We start from the raw sequence: 19,393 nt of genomic DNA on the forward strand, positions 1-19,393 counted from the left end.
GGCTAACTGCAAAATCTCCTATGCCCAAAGTAAATAACACTTACTTGTATTTGTCCCGAAGCATGAATATCTTCCGCCTCTTCATCCAAAAACGCCAACAAATCCTTCGTCAGCAGCTTCTTAGCGAGCGAAAGAATCGATTGCAAATACGTCACGTAAAACTGCACGCTATTTCTCTTTTCAGGCGACTCCGAAAACCTCATATAAGGAAACTGGTTGAAACTGGACCCGAATTTATGGAAAAAATACGTCGTAGGGTCGTAAGGGACTGAGTTATAACTATGCAAGGACCCTCTTTTCAAAGTCCCTCCAGTACTATCAACAGTATCACTACCATTCTCCATTATATTCTCGTTATTTGGATTCAAATTTCCTGACAAAGACCTTGGAATAATAGGCCTAAATTGATTGAACTTTCTCTTCTTATCTAAAGTAGAATATTCGAAGTTTGGTTCCGGTTCTTTCGTTTTCACCGGGCTTGGCGGCTGGGGGAATAAACGACATAGCAACGGAGGGTCTACGGTAGAATACCGGCCCATAGAACGAGCAAGACCTATGAGAACTGGTATCGTACTCTTGCAAAGTTGTAGCTTGGACACTGTGCTACTGTAATCTCTAGTTTCGTGGCATGTGATAATTATTTTAGTCAGACTGGACATGAGTTCGATTTGAGCCGTGATGATTTCCTCACGGAGTGACGGCTGCTTGCTCGCGACATCGGATAGGAGGGTGTTGAGGCAGAAGCTGAACTTCTCTGACATTGGTATCCCTGGAACAAGAAGAATAGTAGACATTTGTTATATGTAGTAGATGCCGATGTGGTAAGTGTGAACATATTTCGTTCTAAAAGACTATTCAGGGCCAGCTTCACAGCCTCTGGATAAGTGTTAAATAACCTATCGGATGATGAAGTGATAGCATATATTATTTTGTATTAAAAAATCTGTCAATATGCCACCTGAATAGCTATACAGTACTTCTTATTAGTGATGAATATCGACATAATAATTACCATCACTCTTGTAATTAGATTTTAAAAAATAATTAATTAATCAAATTTATTGATTTTGTTATATTTGTTGGAACAAAATAAATATTAACACATGTAGGTACATATTTAGCGAGATGATTATGAATATAACATGTGCGCAGTAAAACAATATCAAGATAATATCATTTTTCGCGTTAACTACTAATTAAAGCCATATTGTTTGTTCCGAGGACGGTTTCTGCGTCATTATAATTACAGTAAAAGCCTCGTATTTAACACATATTGTTGCAAATGGGAGACTTCCGTGGTTTAATACAACAAAATATATTCCCATATAATTTGTTTATTCTAGATCAAATGACGTGTTCTATGTTTGCGTGATTGCGATGCACTATTATAAAGATAGAGTATTTTTTAAGTCTGAAAATTATATCTATTTAAAAATATGGTTAAATTGTGATGCCTATTATACAACGACTATACAAAAAAATGTATTTGTCTTCATGTGAGAATATGCCTAAAAGTTATTCAATACATTTCTTGAGGGCATGCAAAGTCGCACTTAACCAGCGTGGTTGACTCAAGGCCTAACCCCTCCCTTATTTTGGAGGAGACCCTAGATCAGCAGTGGGACAGTAATAAGTTAAGAAAAGTGAAAACAGCTTGACTGAAATAGCCCTGACTAAAAGATTTTCTGTTCTATCTATTTTTCTTACTCTGAATTCCACTAATGGGTACAGGTCTCCTTACATAATAACAGATGGTATAGGTAAAGTAATTTCAATCTTATAGACATGACAGTAATCGATCATCACCAACCAACCAGCACTGCAAACTATGGTAGAATTAATTCGGTTCCTAATTTACTTTTGATACACAGGCAAGATATTGTGTATGTAACAGTATGTATGTATCAGCACTCGATATGTGAAAATCTTCTGATTCTGTAGTCGTTCTTCTGCCATGTTTACACGCGCAGACTATAGTATAAACTATAGTATACCCCTATCCAAGGTGTTAATCTCACCATGAGCGCAATTACAACACGCAATCAGAAATTTAACGAGACTACGACAAAAACAATTATTATATCACAATTGTCACTTGATTCATACAAACACGCATGGTTATTATAAGTTGTATAAATACGGGCAGGGACCATGATAAAATGATATTACAGTAGTATACCTCGTACTGTAAAGTAAATTGAAAATGTTCAAGCATACGTTTTTGGTGTTCATTGTGGTGTCCCTGATTGGCTGTGTAAGTACTGAAGATAGTTTTTGTTCACTTATCGTCTAGTAAATAGAATAAAAACTAAGGTTTTGTAAGCTAGCTTTGGTATGGAGAAAATTAATGAATCTATATATAGGGTCAAAGGGTACCTATGATAGTCTGTTACAATGACTATCTACTAATCTACAACTATTTCCGAAAGAGCTCAAACTCAAAAGAGAACACAAGTGTAATATGATAATGATACTAATTGTAACTAGTTTTTTTAACAAATGTTTACATGAAAATTCATTGTTACAGAGTATTCAACAGGGAGCTGGAGGAGGTAAATTCGATTTTCAATTTCAAAAATGTACAGTAACAAAATCTATCAAGAATATATTTATATGTTTTGTTATATTCCCAAATAATTTAAATTTATATCTGTATCAACAAACTTGAAACATTATCTACCCTATCAAAAACTATACATTTTTATTTCTTATCTAGATGCGGGTGCTGGGATTGGTTTCAACGCTGGATTTGGCGGCGGCGCAGGCGGAGGTGCTGATGGTATTATAAGCTTTTGGTTTGCAGTATAACGGAACTCTGATTCACATCAGTTTCACTTGGGCTTTTCCCCAAAAACTAACTTTGCTCCAAAGAAAAACGATTTAAACTTTTGTTTACGCTTCTGTGTTCATAAAACTGACGCACGGTGCTGCTACTTTCATTGTCACATTGGTTCAAAAGTCTAGTGCAATGAATGCTTTTGAAGGTTTATCGCTGCCTAAATCGAATCAAACTTTGATTCAAATCTGATATACCTCCGTTACAATGCTAGTTTGAAGAATATGCCACTAATCTTTACCTTCCTTTGGCAGATGTTTTCGGCTAGGTATTAAGCCAATGTTACAGGAAAATCGTATAATTTAATAACTCAATTCTAGGTGGAGCTAATGGAAGTGCCGGGGCTGGTTTTGGGATGAACGCTGGCGCCGGCGGCAGCGCAGGCGCAGGCGGTCAAGGTTCAGGCAAATGAAGTAAGTTACTGCAAATCTTCCTTTTGTGATTGAAGAAATACAAGCTATTTTCGTACACCCTTAAAATTTTTGTGTTTACATGATTAAAATATTGCGTTTTTTTTCTAGATTGAGTCATCGCGCAACTGAATTATTTATTCAACAATACATTTTCAGATACATACCACTGTGAATTATTAATAAAGATAGCATATTGAAAAGTTTGCATTTTCTTTAAAGAACACCTATCCATAATACTCCTACTTCTACTAATATCTAAGTACATTTGGGATCTATATGTTACAAGGTCAAAGAGTACAACCTTTCAGAGAGTGACTTATCAATCTAACAAAACCATTCCAAAAAGTCTACCTACTGTACACACCTCTTATTTATAGACTTATGTCATAAGAAACTTACGATCTCCATTTTTAGTTTTCGACACAGGTTCTTCAAACTGTGCATTAGCCAGGCTCTTGAGGACCTTCAAGAAGTATGGTAGGAGCTTGTCTTGATGCTGCAGCCCGCTCTGTAGGAAGTACAGGCCAAGTGCTATGGATGCCTCTTGGCTTCGAGGAGTCACCACCAGTGAGGAGCTGGCTTGCGGACACAGCATGAACAGGGTGTTCACCTGAAATAATATACAAAATAATTATAACGAAGATGTAATACTTTTTAATCCCAAATAGAATCTGTGACCATAAATTGTGGCACTTGTTCTCAGAAATTAATTCTTTGTCAATTTACAGCTAAAAAGCTGCTTATATCACTATGCTTAAATAGCTATAGAATATAAGTTAGGATAATATATAATAATAAGTTGTAGTGTTATTTGGGCTTTGCCCACCCCGATAAGTAAGGGGCGTGATTTTAAATATGTATTGTATCTATTCAATATGTAGTTATATCAAAGGATGGTAATGTAACACCATTACGTAGGTACTTTGTTTTAGTATGAATACATGAAAAAAGTTGTTCATTTAACTGTATTTTGATGTAAAGTTTATCAAAACACACACAAATTTTAATGGAAAATGTACCAATTATTATTACACATTTATTTCCTTATTCAATTTAGTAGGATAACTGACCGTACAAACACTGTTTTCCCAATGTTATATTTGTAGTAGAATTCACAGTAACATAGTATTAGAGTAACAAACAAACATGATTGAGGTTTTAGTGAGTTCTGGGGAGTAGGGCCATAAACACCTATTTTAATGAGTGAATACACACAATGTCCAACTTCATGAAGTTATTTGGTACTAGAGGCTGTCCGCAACTCTGTCTGGGTGAAAACCCTTCCCATGTAAATCCCGATCCCCCAGGACTCCAAGATAAAATGTAGTCTACGTGTTATTCTGGGTCTTCAGCTACTTGTATACCAAATTTCATCATAATTGGTTCCGTAGTATTTGCGTGAAAGCGTAACATACATACATACATACATTCTCACAAACTATAATAATAATATTAGTAGGATATTTAGTACATTCTTTATACAACTATTATTCAACTCAAGCCCCTCAGAGCATCTTACTCTACATGACTGTTTAGTGTATGTTACTATCTACAGTGTAGACACTGCACAGTCATATAGGTTCTTTCATATCACCCTTAATTAAGAAAAGTTATTCAACATACACTGTAGTGTAACTAAAGAATAGGTTATATATATTATTTATTATATAATTTTTTCCATTATTGGTATTGTTTAAGTGCAAAAGTGCAAGCCAATATCAATAAACAAGTGCAATAAGCATGGATATTGATAATAAAAAAAAATATCATTGTATTTTTATTTATTTTTACTGTAAGAACAGAACAGTTTGTGTATAAATCTATTAAAATATAGGAAAATCATGTTTATTTGAGTATTATAAGAATGTTACTGCCCTTTAAATAATTACTTATTAGTCTTCCTCCGATAGTTTGAGCCAACATTCAAATAAGTTTGACAAAAATATGGGCTAATATAATTACTATAAAATGCAATACATGAAACAAGTATTTCTACACAATACCAGTTTTTTTAATTACATCTGTGACTGTTTAAACCAATGTCATTGCTACTTAGATGAGAATTAAAAAATAATGGGAATGGTTCAAGGTAAACAAATCATAGTTAGCACTTAGATCATCATTGTTTAATGTTGTATTACTACATATATATAACTACGAGCTCGATGAATCACAACCCTTTTTGCTTTTACTATCGAGATAATGTTAGCCAGTGAGGTCATACGCGTATTTTCGATGTTATAAAAACAATAATACATAAACAATTTCAGCCAGTCCCAAGGTGTCATATAACTTGCCAAAAGTTAGTGAAACAAACAACGCTACTGAAAGCCAAGTGAATGGGCGATTAGTCATGAAAACAATACTGTTTCAAAATTTACAAGATTGCAAAATACGTGTCGTAATTTTTACCTTTTCCCATGGCGTCGGGTTTATGGAGGATAGGCATCGCGCTAGGTGCTGCACAGTCTGTCTGAAAAACTCGTTCTCGTCCATGGTTTTGTTTAAATTATATCGTTAGACATTTTAATAATATTACATACGATTACGATCGACAATATCAGCCGATCGTACTTTGACAGTTTGTCAATATTACGTTCGGTTCTACTTATGTCAACTGACGTAGTTACGGCCACAGTTCTTCTTTTATCTTCAACATATAAGAAAAAGTTGATCAGATTTATTACATTTTCATTGTTTAGATATTTTTTGTGCTGTGGATTATGCGATATCATATTTTCTGGCGATTTTGATTGCAACGATACAAAATTCATTTTCTTTCAAAAAAGGTTAAACGGAACGTTTTTGGTTCAACGTTCCTTTATACGCACATAAAATTTCCAAAAAGTAGGTCCAACATTTTTTCAGTTTAAAGATTGTTGAGTTTCTGGTTTCACGAAAAAAAAATTACCTATCGCTATTGTCTAGTTTTACACTCCAATATTCAGTTACACCCCTTTTCAGTCTGCCTAACCATGACAGTTTGCTAGAGCCTGCTGTTGCAAAAAGTATATAGGTACTGTGATATGAATATTATCACTAGATGCTTTAGATAAGAATGAACGTGCTGAGCAAAGTGCCCTTCTAGATAAATAATAGCGACTACACCCTAGATAGCCGAATGTAGTACCTAGTGGAACTCCTATTAACGTTACCGAATATATTCCTGTTATTTATGATATGGGCTATATAAGCCGTGGGTATTCCAGGGTTTCGAAAGCTTCGCATATATTTAAATAAAACTACAAAGTCAAAAGACAACTTATTTATTTTGATTTCTTATAAATTCAATTCTACACGGTCAATACATAAAACATCATCACGTAGAGAAATATTCGGTATTTGAAACCTAGAGATGAAGATAACAATAACAAATGATCCAACGATTTATAGAAGCTGTTGGTGAAGAATCGCTGCCTGCGATCTAACGTGCCATGCGAAGTTGAGGCGCGAGCTATCCATGAACATGGATAGCGCATCAGTTGATCGCCGATTAAAGATAGATCATTTGATGTCAATCCGACTATTGCAAAATACTCGAAGAATATCATCAAAGGTCATAAATTTTAAATTTAATGGGGTCTTGCAAATCTATTTAATTGTAACTATTGTATCCAACAAGAAGGTATAGGTATTAAAAAATAGACATAGTACAAATATTCTTACAGCTCAATAGTAAGGTGTTTTCTTACCACCTTTTTATATCCCTAACTAACTTACGTCATACAAAAATCACTTATATCTATGAAAAGAAACACTAACAAATGTTATGTACAATCTTTATAAAAACTTTACATAAACAAATAAAGATGTACAAAAAAGCGACATTTAGCCCGGTTTGACTACTTCTGGATAAGTATTAGATAACTTATAATATTGAATTTTGACAGTAGTTTGTGATATCCGTCGCTTTATCTAGTAGTTTGGTTATCTAACATTTATTAATAAGCTGTGAAACTAGCGCTTATTCATATAAAGCCTCATGTAAAACTTAAGTTAATGTTATACTACACAAGATGATATTAATGCAAATTATTTAGTAACACGATAAATTATTTTAAAATAATTGAGAATTACATTATTATATTGGACATCTCAGACGGATTATTTAATTGATCTGATTGAATTATTTAGATTATTTCCTGCTAGAATCGGAGATATTCTGTTTATAATGTTGTATCTGTAAGGTTCAAGAATTTTATCATTCAACACCCAATAAAAAATGTTTGTAACTAATTGAGGGGTATCTTTTACAATATACTGCTTTTATGTACTTCTGTGTCTACGAACAGAAATACAAAAATAAAGCATTAATTCATATTAGTATAATGTGCAAGTAGTTAACGAGTGACAATGTTCTTACTGAGATCTCAGGTCATCTCTCAAACACTATTCCTTTCATGTAATAAAATGTGATATTCGCTATAAAACAGTGAATATTTTATAATATATCCATCATAATTTTTATGACAGGAATCATTTTCGGACTTTTGCAAACATTATTATACTAAAACATTATTTGTTAAAAGGTGTTTGTGCAACAATCTCAAAAGCACAACCTTTTTTATATTTTTCATCTTAAAGACGACCCATCCTTATTTTTTCGGTAGATGCCAGTCTGTCTACTAGACTTATTTTTTTGTCTACCTACCCTGCACAAGACTCTGAGTGGCCAGTCTATGTTAAAGGCATCCCATCCCAGTCGTTTTACCTACGCGTTAATATAGTTAGACAAGAATTTAATAAGACATCCTTCAGCCTAGTTAAAGCCAATTAGTTTTTATCAATAAGATGTTTCACCCCATTATTTATTAAAATGAAAACAAAAGTGAATCACACACAAATATCGTCTACCTTTGATTATCTGATATACTAGAAAAACAGAAAAACTAGTCAAAACAGAGTTTTACAGTTTTTTTATAACTTTATAGAATGTAGCGTGCAAACTATTGATGAACTCACTTCGTAACCGTTTAAAATACCTAAATATTTGGCATCATACATTCTGGTCCCTTCACCGTTCACTTATTAAATTGGCCATAGTTAAACGGAAACGATCCAACCCACACAGACGTAGTTTCGAGATATTTAACTTTTAAGTTCAGATCACTAACTTTGGGGACTAACTCAGGACTATAACTTCATGGTGGGTTTGAATTTTACTTGGATTGTTTTCGTGATATTAAAATTTTAACTTCAAGGAGTGTTTTGGTATACATAACTCATTTTACCCATAGTGTGGGTTGGATCCTTTCCGTTTAACTATGGCCAATTGTTCCTGATATAACACCTATTTATAACTTTAACTGCGTTACCACCAACGATGCGTAAGTTCTTTCACAACTGATATTTATTAGGTGCACACTCCGCACCCTTATTGAAATAAAGTCATAAGCGACTAGACGTCGGTACAATAATATGACATTCTTCCTCTGAAGATGCGACTCTTAGTAGTGCGTGCACAAACTGCGTATACGTCCGTACGTATCACATTTTGAGAAATGATTTGTACGTTTTCGCAACGCATTGGCATAGCATTAATAGTAGCTTTATTGAATACATTACATACTGAACAATCAAGCAATTTGTATAAATTTAATGATTTGGTATGTGATACAGGCGATACAATATTTTCTTATTTTCGTATCAAATGTTGTGCCATGTTTACTATGTTTACTGAATGGATAAGTATGGATTAACCAGTGGTATCGCCACAAATTTACCAAAGAATTTTGTTAGATATAACACATCCTACGCAGGTAGCAACGCAGATTTTCTATTCAATGCATTTTACATTCTTCACCCACTTACATTTGCCAATTGAAATGTTTTGATAACACAAAATGAAAATATTAATGAAAGAGATATTACTGATTTTATCGCGGCTTTATTCCATAATTTCGACATAATTCGGATATATACCGATAAAATCTGTAAAAGTCTTTCAAAATGATGTACAAAATCTAATTTATTTATTGACAATATTGATACTGCCTTAATAAACAAAGTGTAAACACGGATTAGTTAATCTATATTTTGCCACTTTCACTCAAGTATGAAACTATCTTAGTGGGAAAAAGACAAAACACTGTATAACTAATCTGAGTTTACACAACGATTCTTACAGTCCAACAACTTAGTAGAGATCCTTGGCATGTACGATTTATCTTGTAATAATTCTCTGTATTTTCAATAAAAAGTAGCTGTATCAAACAGGCCACCGTCAACTGCATAAAGCTGTGCGTATACTGCGCTGGAATCGGAGCGTACGGTCACTTTGTATTAATTTCTACAACACCAAAATGCCCATCTAGTGGATGCGGTACCGTAGAAATTACAAAGAACAAATCTTTACGGTCCGTACGCTCCGATGCCGAAGCAGTGGACATGAATGAAAATAAATTTAACCCATTGATGTCCCACTGCCGGGCAAGTGTCTTCTCTCGTAATGAGGAAGAAGCTAGGCTTTAGTCCACCACGCTCGCCTAGTGCGGGTTAGGGACTTTGCATACCTTCAAGAACTGTTCAAAAGAACTCTAGACATGCAATATCTGAATTTAGTATACCAGGCTCTCTACTAAGATGTTGGAAAGTGAAGCAGTTATTATATACAACACAGATCACGAGTTATTACATTTAATATCTTAATTTTAATTAATTTTATTGTGGTGGTTGCTGCTCTGCCATACTCATTAGCATATTAGCTAATAGATTTTGGAAACTAGCCGTCGCGTTGGCACCTAAAGGATTTTGGAAAGTAGGAGTTTGGAAAGTGCTTTGTAAATTAGGGGCTTGTAAAGTAGGCTGTTGGAAGGTAGGGGTTTGAAAGCTAGTGCTAGGAAAACTAGGAGTTTGGAAAGTGGGGGTTTGGAAACTGGTTCCTGGAAAGCTTGGTGTTTGGAAAGTAGGGGTGGGGGCGGCTCCATAGCCCATACCCGCTGTGGCGCCTTGCAGAACCTGTGATAATAGTACGATATTAGTTTCAAATAGTATTTGTTTTTGTAATAATCTGAATGTTTACTATGCAAAGTGTATGCTGAAGGATGAAAACTAGATTGTTGCTAGTTATTAGATTAAGTTACGTGAATAAAATAAAAGTCGTCTTCTTAAATTGATATTAGAATTTTACAAAAAGATATTAATTTAGAGAATTTAATTTTAAGATATTTTTTACCTTTTCCAGTTCAAGGAACGTTGGGTTGACGGGATTGGAAGCAGCCACTTGCTGAAATACAAGTAAAATATATAGGTTAAAGGATACGTTTTCATAGAAACTACTAAACTCGCATGTATGAAATTCGAGTCATGATAGATCGAGGTCCAGACTCATACATATGAAACCATAAAAAAAAACTGACAGACTTCGGACTCAAGAGCGGTTTTCTATTACAATCGACAACCGGCTCTCTGCAATTATTATGAAATCCTGACCAGCGCCAAAAGTGTAACTCACAAGAACATTTTTTTCCATACTATAAGTAATTTTAAATGTCCAACTTTAGATACTCGAAGGTACCGACCGTAGTGGTATAGTTCTTTGAAACTTACCGGTTTAAACAACGTGACAAGGACGGTACATAGACGCTCGTGTTTAGCGTTCAACTGCGCCATTTTTGTTTTAATGTCATCGCTCTTCATGATCATTTTCTCTGCTTTATCCTTGTTGTATTGGTATCTGCAACACCATAATATAAATAAATATAACCACCGAAATGTATGTATAATGCATAACTTTTGAAGTCCAAGAACCAAGTCGTATATTTTTTTTTAATATGTTTGTAACTGTCAGGACTAGACTTGTATGGGATCGATGGGATCAAAATTCCCACAGGAATGGCATAAACGGGATAAAAGTGTACCATACCCGGACGACGTCGGGCCAGTCTACTAGTACATAATAAGAATTATTAATATTGTGAATGCGAGAATCTGTTTCTTGTGCCCTCATGGGTAACCCACTGAACCAGTCTTGATGAAATGACAAAGGAAGATACTATACAGGGAGTGTTCCCTGGATAAAAAACTTATTTGATTTTTTCAAAGTCCACTTCTAAGCGCCAGAAGTAGAGGATGCTTTTAAAAAAACGATATCTATATTTACAAAGTTACTATTACGTGTGTCACGTGACTTGATTATAAAAAAAAATACTAAAACTATTCGAAGCTAGTTAGTACATTAATATTTTAACCCTCTGCTGGGCAAGGGTCTTCTCCCATAATTAGATAGTCAAGCCTCCATTTCGCTGACAAGTGCGGGTTGGCAACATTATTATGCATTTAAAATGACTAGTTAACATACCTGAATTCACTCGTCTCGCAATTAGTGCACTTCTTCGGTAGAGATTCCAACGTCTCCGCTGCCAGACGAGGTGTATCTAAAAAGAAAGTTTAATAGAATAAAAAGACTGATATTACAAACTGAATCATTTATCACTTAGACTTGGAACATACATATTAGGTTCGGCAGTAATCGGCTTAGCCGGGTAGCAAAACCGAATCCCAAAGGAAGTACCCGATCGCCACAAGAGTCCGATTCGGCTTTGTTGTTTGATAAACACTACCGAATGTAACGTCGAAACTCCGGCGCGAATTTATGTGTAGCAAGTCTTAATTATAATGTCATATTGTATTAAATCTATGCTTTCATAATATTATAATCAAACCACGTTGGAGTCGGCTTTTAGTCTCACCGGATGCAGCTGGATACCAGTATTTTACATGGAGCGACTGCCTATCTGACCTCCTAAAACCAGTTACCTAGGTTAAAAAACGATACTCTTCGGAAAGACTGGTTGTCGAACTACTGTTAACGACTGTCAAAGTTCTTTGAAAATGACAACCGGGACCCACAATTTAACGTGCCTTCCGAAACACGGAGGAACGCGATATGTATAAGATAACTAACGATAAGATGATTGAATGACTTACACTCTTCCATCTCGCTGTAAGCTCGTTTGAGAGTGGGCTCCGGCGTCATCGTGGCGGTGGGTGACGTGTACACCTGCTGGACGGGCGCCGGCTGCGGCTGCTGCATCATGTACGACATGTCCATGACCGGCATGGATGTCATGCTGAAACAAACATATCATCTGTTAAAGCTAAGAACAAGTAAGGCAGCTTGTGGTTTAAGTGTGGTGTAAAATAAAGTATTGTATGAAAACAACTATTATTTCAAAAGATTTAAAAAATCTTCCGCACTAAGAATTTGTTTTAAGTAAGATCGCACAACTAATCGCTCCGTGTGGGAATTGGACTCGGTGGTGAGCACCTTATAAAGCACTACGCCATAGAGGTCGTTAAAACTTCTGTCAATATTTTTTAACTAAGCTATCAGTTTTTTTTATCAGCTTGTACACATAATACTAAGATGCACAACGGGTCATATCCGCGGTGAAAATCATATAAAGGTTTCTATACTTTATTCTAACCTGACGTTTCGACCGAGTTACACTCACACTGGCTAAAAATAAGGTATCCTAATATTTCTTAGTATTTGTTACTTATCCAGAAACCTTTATTTACCTGGGATCAACAGCCGCAGTGGTGTAGTACATTTGAGGATCTGGCATTGGTTCTGAAAAAGATAATACCAATTTAATTTGATACAACTTTAACTGGGAGAGGAGAGAGAGAATAGTATCATACTATTGGGTTTTTAAATAGCGTAGTACATAGTTGTTGAAAGTATTTTACATTTGCATAATATATAGTCGTACGACGTAAGATGCGACTGTGTTAGTATAGAATGCGCTAGTAAGCAAGCCGCTGCGCAGAAAATGACAAGAAAATATGAATGGCAAGGAAAGCAGGCGACGCGACGGAGAGTTAACGACGACAACTTCCCTACACTTTATCACATGAGTGTAAAAAATGAATTCATGAAATAAGCTTTGTAACAAAGTAACACTCTGCAAAACGATCTCCCAGCAAGTTGCTTAAACATATGAATTAATCATCAAAATACATTAATGCATGACACAGTTCCATTTTATCGTTAGTTGTATAGGGAAAACCTTAAAATATTTCAGCGCTTGCAGCTAGCCAATAGTACAAATCGCATTAAAAATCAATATGACAAAGTTGAGGTTCGCCTGGTGACCTAATTGTGTCAAAGGATTAACTGCGGTTGTGAATGTTGTTTGCATGTCCACATGTAAATGGGAAACTGAAAAGATTTGGCATGATAACAGATTATTTCCGGGATGACAGATACTCTATTTCGCGGGCAGAGCCGCGGGCATATGCTAATTAATGTTCATACTTGCTTCACATTGAGGTTTCATACCTTCCGGCGGCGGCGGTGGCGGCGGGGGCGGGGGCTGCTCGACGGGTGGGGGCGGTGGTGGAGGAGCTGCTGCAGCCGGCTGCGGCGGCGGCTTTTTCAAGTGAGCTATAGCATGCGGCGGCAAGTACCCCGTGCGAAAGAAGAACTCCTTCTCGAACACTGTCGCGTGAACGAACTTACACCGCTCGTATGTACACATACGATTCTGATAGTTTCTACAGAACGTGTACACACCCGGCAACTGTGAAACTATCAGCTCGTGAGCGAAGATACAAGCGGATCCTTTCTCACAAGTGCCACGAGCAAAATTACGACACATTGTCCGTTCTTTAGGCGCCTCTGCGCAAGTGTGTACCACAGGCTCCTGTGGAGCATCCGAAGCTTGTTTGTCTGATGCGTCTTGAAGGTAATTTTTGTACATCTGCTCATATGATGTGACAGTACTGTTGTACTGGTATCCATCATCTATCACCTCTTGTTTGATCACCACCTCCGGGTTCTCTGGCGGTGGCGGGTCGGGCGGCAGTGGCGGGTTCACTGCCACCTGCATCGCCACACTGTGTGACGTCACAGTGTGCGATGTCGCCGTGTGTGACGTCACGGTGTGTGAAGTTTTGACTTTTTCTAGTTTATTGTGGTTTTTTTTATCCTTTTCTTGACTTGAAACAGTGATTTTGATTTTATCCTGTTTCACAACGGCAGCTTTTTCTTTTTCAATTTTGCCGACATTTATTTTAAGCTTTTTAGTGTCTTGCTTTAAGGCCTCCTTTTTTTCTTCCTTCTGTTCCTTGCGAGATTTGACTTTTTCTTGTTCGTTGTGACTTTCCGTCGAGGCATGTTGCTGAACGCCGCTGCAGCCAGCACCGGCGTTCATCTCCTAGAATTAAAAATGGTCGTTTCGGTTATTCGACCTACCGGACTTTAAGAGTAAGGGAATAGAGAGTGTACCTGTGTATTGTGCACATAATTGGACACTATAACGAAATCCTGCATCAATGGCCAGTTTCAATGAAACTGACAGCCGCAGCCGGATATCGGTTAGGACATTATTATTTATTAAATAAAACATTATTCATTGGGGACCGCGAAGTTTATAGGCCCGTTTCTTCGTCAAAAGTAACAGCGAAAGTACGGAGATAAAATACAAATGTCAATGAAATTTGTTTAGTTTTACATTTGAGGAAAAAACTGGCCGTTATTATGTAAGGTGTTTCAATTACCTCAAATTTACTCTTCAAGTATTTCTTCATATGTTTAAAGTTTGGTGACGGACGGAAATTAATCGATTCTTCGTAGCCCTGCGTCGCCGCCGGCTTGCCTAAAAAAACACACAATAATCTACCTAAATATAAACAATTTAAATTAAAACATTATCACATTGTATAATTATTGAATAAATTACTGAAATTTACAGGTCACACACAGAAAAGAAGTTCAGAAATCATATAAGGCAAAAATATAAGACCAGTCGCAGTTGCTGTGCTACGTCAATACGTTGTAATAATTGCTATCCTATGTGTATATTATTAATTTCAATATTAGGTTAGGGAAAAAGTCTTTTACGCATTATCATATGTATGAACTTGTAATAAAATCTTTTCTCTACACAAAAAAGCTGGATATTTGGGTACCTCACGAGCTCATTGAAAGAATTGTAATGAAAGGTGTACTCATTTGTGATTCTTGAACCCAAAGAGATTTTATTACAAGTTACAACCTTTTCCCCAACCTAATATTTTTAACTTCATGTACAAAGTTGTATACAATACAATAAAGCACTTAATTATGAGGTCCCCCTGTATACTTATATGTATCATTCATTCAATAATATTTAGATAGGCAGGCAGAGAGAGGAACAAACCGCACATTCTCCATCTCAAATAATGCATAAGTATCAAATGCAGATCAAAAATTTGCCATAAATGCGTAACAGATGGAAGAAGTCATTTTCGCACCAATAATAGTTAGTATTGATCTTTATTCTATTTTTAGTAGAGCATAGGCAGTTTTTGAGTGGTGTTTTGAAAGAGTATGGATGAATATGAGACTGCTTTAGTTGTGTATGGCTCTATATATTGCAATAAGATTACTCCCATTGCAGGGGAATAAAATTTTAAGTGGCAAATAATATATGTCATACGCATCTGCCTACACTTCCGATATAACAAGCGTTATGTATGTATATCGCACTTTCACAAACTTACTTTTCATGATCATAGTTTGGATGCATTCCAAGGCAGGATTTTATATAGCAGTGTATTATCATAAAGTTTAAGAAGCATAACTTATATGGAATTGATGTATTGATTGTATAATTATATGTAACATTTTGATTTTGAAATGAAACAAAATACAACATGCAGCAAACACATAATAATAAGTAGCAAATACGATAATAATGTACACAAATAGCTAAAACATATGCCTGGTTGGAAACCAGTAAAATTGTTTTGTGTTTCAGATATGTATACCTACAAGATAATATGATATTATGTTAAATACTGTACTAAAATAAAGGTGTGTTTTCAATATAACCAAGAATTTCTATCTGAGGCTACAACTCAGTTGGCATTACATTGCAGCTTTCACATAAGTTATTATTTACCATTATTAAAAAAAAAATGTACAGATTACTGGCTCTCTCAATTGACAACTATTTGAAACCCACTACTCTGTACATGGCTTTATTCCGTAGATTACTGAAATTAACACATTATGTCAAAGCAGTAACATACTGTTGTGAACATCAATTTGATGTACCTACACAAGTTGTCAGATGTGGTATGCATGCAGATCAGTCTATCAAGCAGTCAAATTGATCCAACCAATCAACGCTAGCTTAGTGAATCTGTGTTAAGAATTATATAACACTATCATGCAAATGAACTACTTAAAAGGCAAACAAGATCATCAAACAATTTCATTTGAAAAATTTTAAAGATCTTAGTTGGTAGAGTTTCACTTTAACCTTTCAAAAAGCAAGAGAATATTAGCATCAATTAAGGATATAGCCATGGAACATTGCTTTAGAAATGTTATTTATATAAATACCATGCATATATGTATCCAACTATACTTGAAAATGGAAATAAAATACATTTGTACAACTCTACATTTGCAAATTGTCTTCACTGTTTTGTAATTAGCTAATAGCACAGTGTAATGTGTTGTTAAATGTAATAACTGTTTGATGTAAAGAATTGATAGAAATAGCCCAATGAAGAGTTTGATAAAATGAAATGTAAGTTTGTTCAATGCTGTGTTATTTAGTGTCAAAACATATTGTTTTTATTTCAATAATTCGATGCTCAGTCGTTAACTTTAACTTGTGGTATTATTGTCAACAACAATTTTATTAGCGTTTAAATTGTTTTTTTAAAACAAATAAACATCAACAAATGTTGGTACTTACTTTCCTGTGAGGGCTGCATTTCGTTTGCCTTTATGGCAAATCTTACACGCTTCAGGGTTGTTTTTTTGGTTACCGATTTGTTTTTAATTATGAGTACAAAATATATTCAATATTAATACCGGCCAATAGAGCTGCTCTACTGTAAGACACGTAAATAGGCCAGGATAGACTTCCAGACAGAACACACTGTTATTTTCCAACCGTACACGTTTATACCATTATGATACACGAAAACACAGATAATGACTCAACTTGTGTTTATCCCACCCATCACTCATCACAGTCCCAGAATACGAGCAGAAATACTTTAACTAATTCCGTCTTTAAGTTCCATAACTCTGGACTCTAGCGGATATTTTGTTGAACTAACACTGTCTAACACGAAGTCGATAGATATCGTTCGTAAATACCACGTTAAGTTCCTCTGTCAAAACGAAACGTAAATCAATTATTATTACCTTTAACATGGATTATGGAATATAAATTATCTTGAATAATTTACTACGATAAAATACCACCAAATAATACTTTTTATATGTACGCAAAACATATTTCATTTCAATTTTGGAAAGAAGATAAGACGTAGAATATGCTCTTCGTAAATTGAAACGTAAAGTTGAAATTACGTTACGTCATTCCTTCTAATGTGTAGAATTCAAGCAGCTCTAACTCTACATTGTAGAAATTAGATGCATTTAATCTTATAGACAAAGCTAATTAATTAATATTATGTCTCTTTCTTTATCGGTATTTCTAACGACCGCTACATATTTGAAGAAACGTCCATCTCGAAAATATCGAGAAAGAAAATGTTGACTGCTTAAGTAAATTCCCTTTTTTTTGGCGTAGAGACGAAATAAACAAACAACATCAACTTAAACAGCACAATAGAGTACAGAATAGATATACCTACCTAGGCACTTATGTAGCTTTTCTTCAATTTTAAATTATTTTAATATGGAAAACTTGGTAGGAGAACCAGTTTTACCTTGACCATTTTTTTGTATTCGGCATGTTTGACATACCTACCTAGTTGTAGGTACTGTCTAGGTACATCTGTCTTGTATGACTGAAAGAAAAGACGATTTACCTAGCTACGTAGAGATTTTACAAAACAGTATCTTAATATATTTTTTTTAAATTCAAGGGTAGGTACCTAATCTGTCCTAGGTAGGTAACACACAAGATGTAGGCACAGTGACTCTGATTTAGCGCCTGCTAGCTTTATTTTTTTCAGTTTATTACGCTTGAACTAATGAAAGCTTGAGGTATCTTGTAATTGTTGACCAATTTCCGATCTCAATGATGATTTTTATCCGGCGACGACGACAGCCAAGGTACAATATGGCCACCACATCATTTAACACAAGCTATAAAAACCAATGCGATTAAAGTGAGAATCGGACTGCTCTCATAGCTAGAAAAACTACGATTAGATTCTAATTAAAACAATTTTCATAAACATGCATTATTTTGATTAAATTGGCATCAGGTTAAGCAGAAAAAGTTACTTTCTGAATGTAAAAGTATAAATTACCCTTTTCAACTGTGCTCACACGACGCCGGCGCATCGCTTCTCAATACACATTAATGTTGGTAAACTACGTATTCAATTACACAAAAAACAATTTTTATAAGCGCGAGGTTAAAAAAAACACAACTGTTCTAGGTACAACGTTGACCAAGGTTCAACAGGATCCCCTACACATTAAACACTGTATGCGACTGTACAGTAGAATTTTAAATTGCCAAATGTACACTTTAATAATAATACTTTAGACAGAATGTCTGCGTTAAAATATTCACAGCATCATTTGCAATGGTGGCGCGTATTCTGTTTGTTGTTTTGCTCTCGATGAGTTTGATTTAATCTGCGCTGCACACCTGCGTACTGCACAATATTGATTTATGAGCTTCAAAGTTCATAGTGCCTTTATATTTATAGCCGCCGGAATCAGGCTCACGCATGACTGTAGGAAGCTAGGTACTTGCATATATATTTCCACGCCTGTTATACTCGAAGGGGTAGGTATGGGTGCATTATACTATAATAGCGATTCGCCATTTACAATATTAATCCCATGTAGGAACTAATTATGATGGTAATTCGTTATTTCTGTATTAATCACTCATAATATTATTGTCCAACAATTTAGTAGAGAGTCTGAATTCCGCAGTTGTCGGGGGTATGCAATATTGGGAATTAAGTAGATAGGTACTAATTATGTGTGCTACCTACCTATGTACATACTGTTTCTTTCAAGTTTCAGTTAGTTGCAAATATATGGGATAGAATTTGATCATCAGAAGAGAGACGCGATCGCATAGATTAATAATTTTTCATTAAAAATATACCACGCTATTCGTTGTACTTGTTTTATCTAAACGCGACTTAGCACCTTGTTGGTTACCGTCGAGCTTTCACTGGTCATGGTCATTATTTCAAT

The 19,393-nt window shown here is 35.3% G+C and overlaps 2 protein-coding genes across 5 annotated transcripts in view; both read right to left on the reverse strand.

The window, feature by feature from the left end:
• Nucleotides 1–5,823, reverse strand: part of Pi4KIIIalpha (phosphatidylinositol 4-kinase III alpha) — a 31,481-nt gene extending 25,658 nt beyond the window's left edge. For all 3 annotated transcript variants that reach the window (XM_076128171.1, XM_076128168.1, XM_076128167.1), the window contains exons 1-3: nt 5,662–5,823; nt 3,649–3,859; nt 45–769 (exon numbers count right to left, since the gene is read on the reverse strand). In XM_076128171.1, the coding sequence (XP_075984286.1) occupies nt 45–769; nt 3,649–3,859; nt 5,662–5,745 (1,020 nt within the window). In that variant the 5' untranslated portion in view covers nt 5,746–5,823. The remainder of the gene's footprint in view (nt 1–44; nt 770–3,648; nt 3,860–5,661) is intronic.
• Nucleotides 5,824–6,499: 676 nt separating this feature from the next.
• Nucleotides 6,500–17,311, reverse strand: LOC142981540 (uncharacterized). 2 transcript variants are annotated; one of them, XM_076127536.1, is made up of 9 exons: nt 16,947–17,311; nt 14,755–14,852; nt 13,535–14,411; nt 12,772–12,823; nt 12,178–12,320; nt 11,549–11,624; nt 10,798–10,924; nt 10,424–10,474; nt 6,500–10,206 (listed from the first exon to the last, which is right to left on the reverse strand). In XM_076127536.1, exons 1-9 carry the CDS (start codon nt 16,963–16,965, stop codon nt 9,910–9,912), a joined length of 1,740 nt encoding a protein of 579 aa, XP_075983651.1. In that variant the 5' UTR covers nt 16,966–17,311; the 3' UTR covers nt 6,500–9,909. The 2 variants fall into 2 exon arrangements, with proteins under 2 accessions (XP_075983651.1, XP_075983652.1); XM_076127537.1 differs by having other exon boundaries at nt 14,755–14,872.
• Between the last annotated feature and the right edge of the window lie 2,082 nt (nt 17,312–19,393).

Source organism: Anticarsia gemmatalis, chromosome 20, assembly GCF_050436995.1.
Source record: "Anticarsia gemmatalis isolate Benzon Research Colony breed Stoneville strain chromosome 20, ilAntGemm2 primary, whole genome shotgun sequence".
Classification (NCBI taxonomy): Eukaryota; Metazoa; Arthropoda; class Insecta; order Lepidoptera; family Erebidae; genus Anticarsia; species Anticarsia gemmatalis.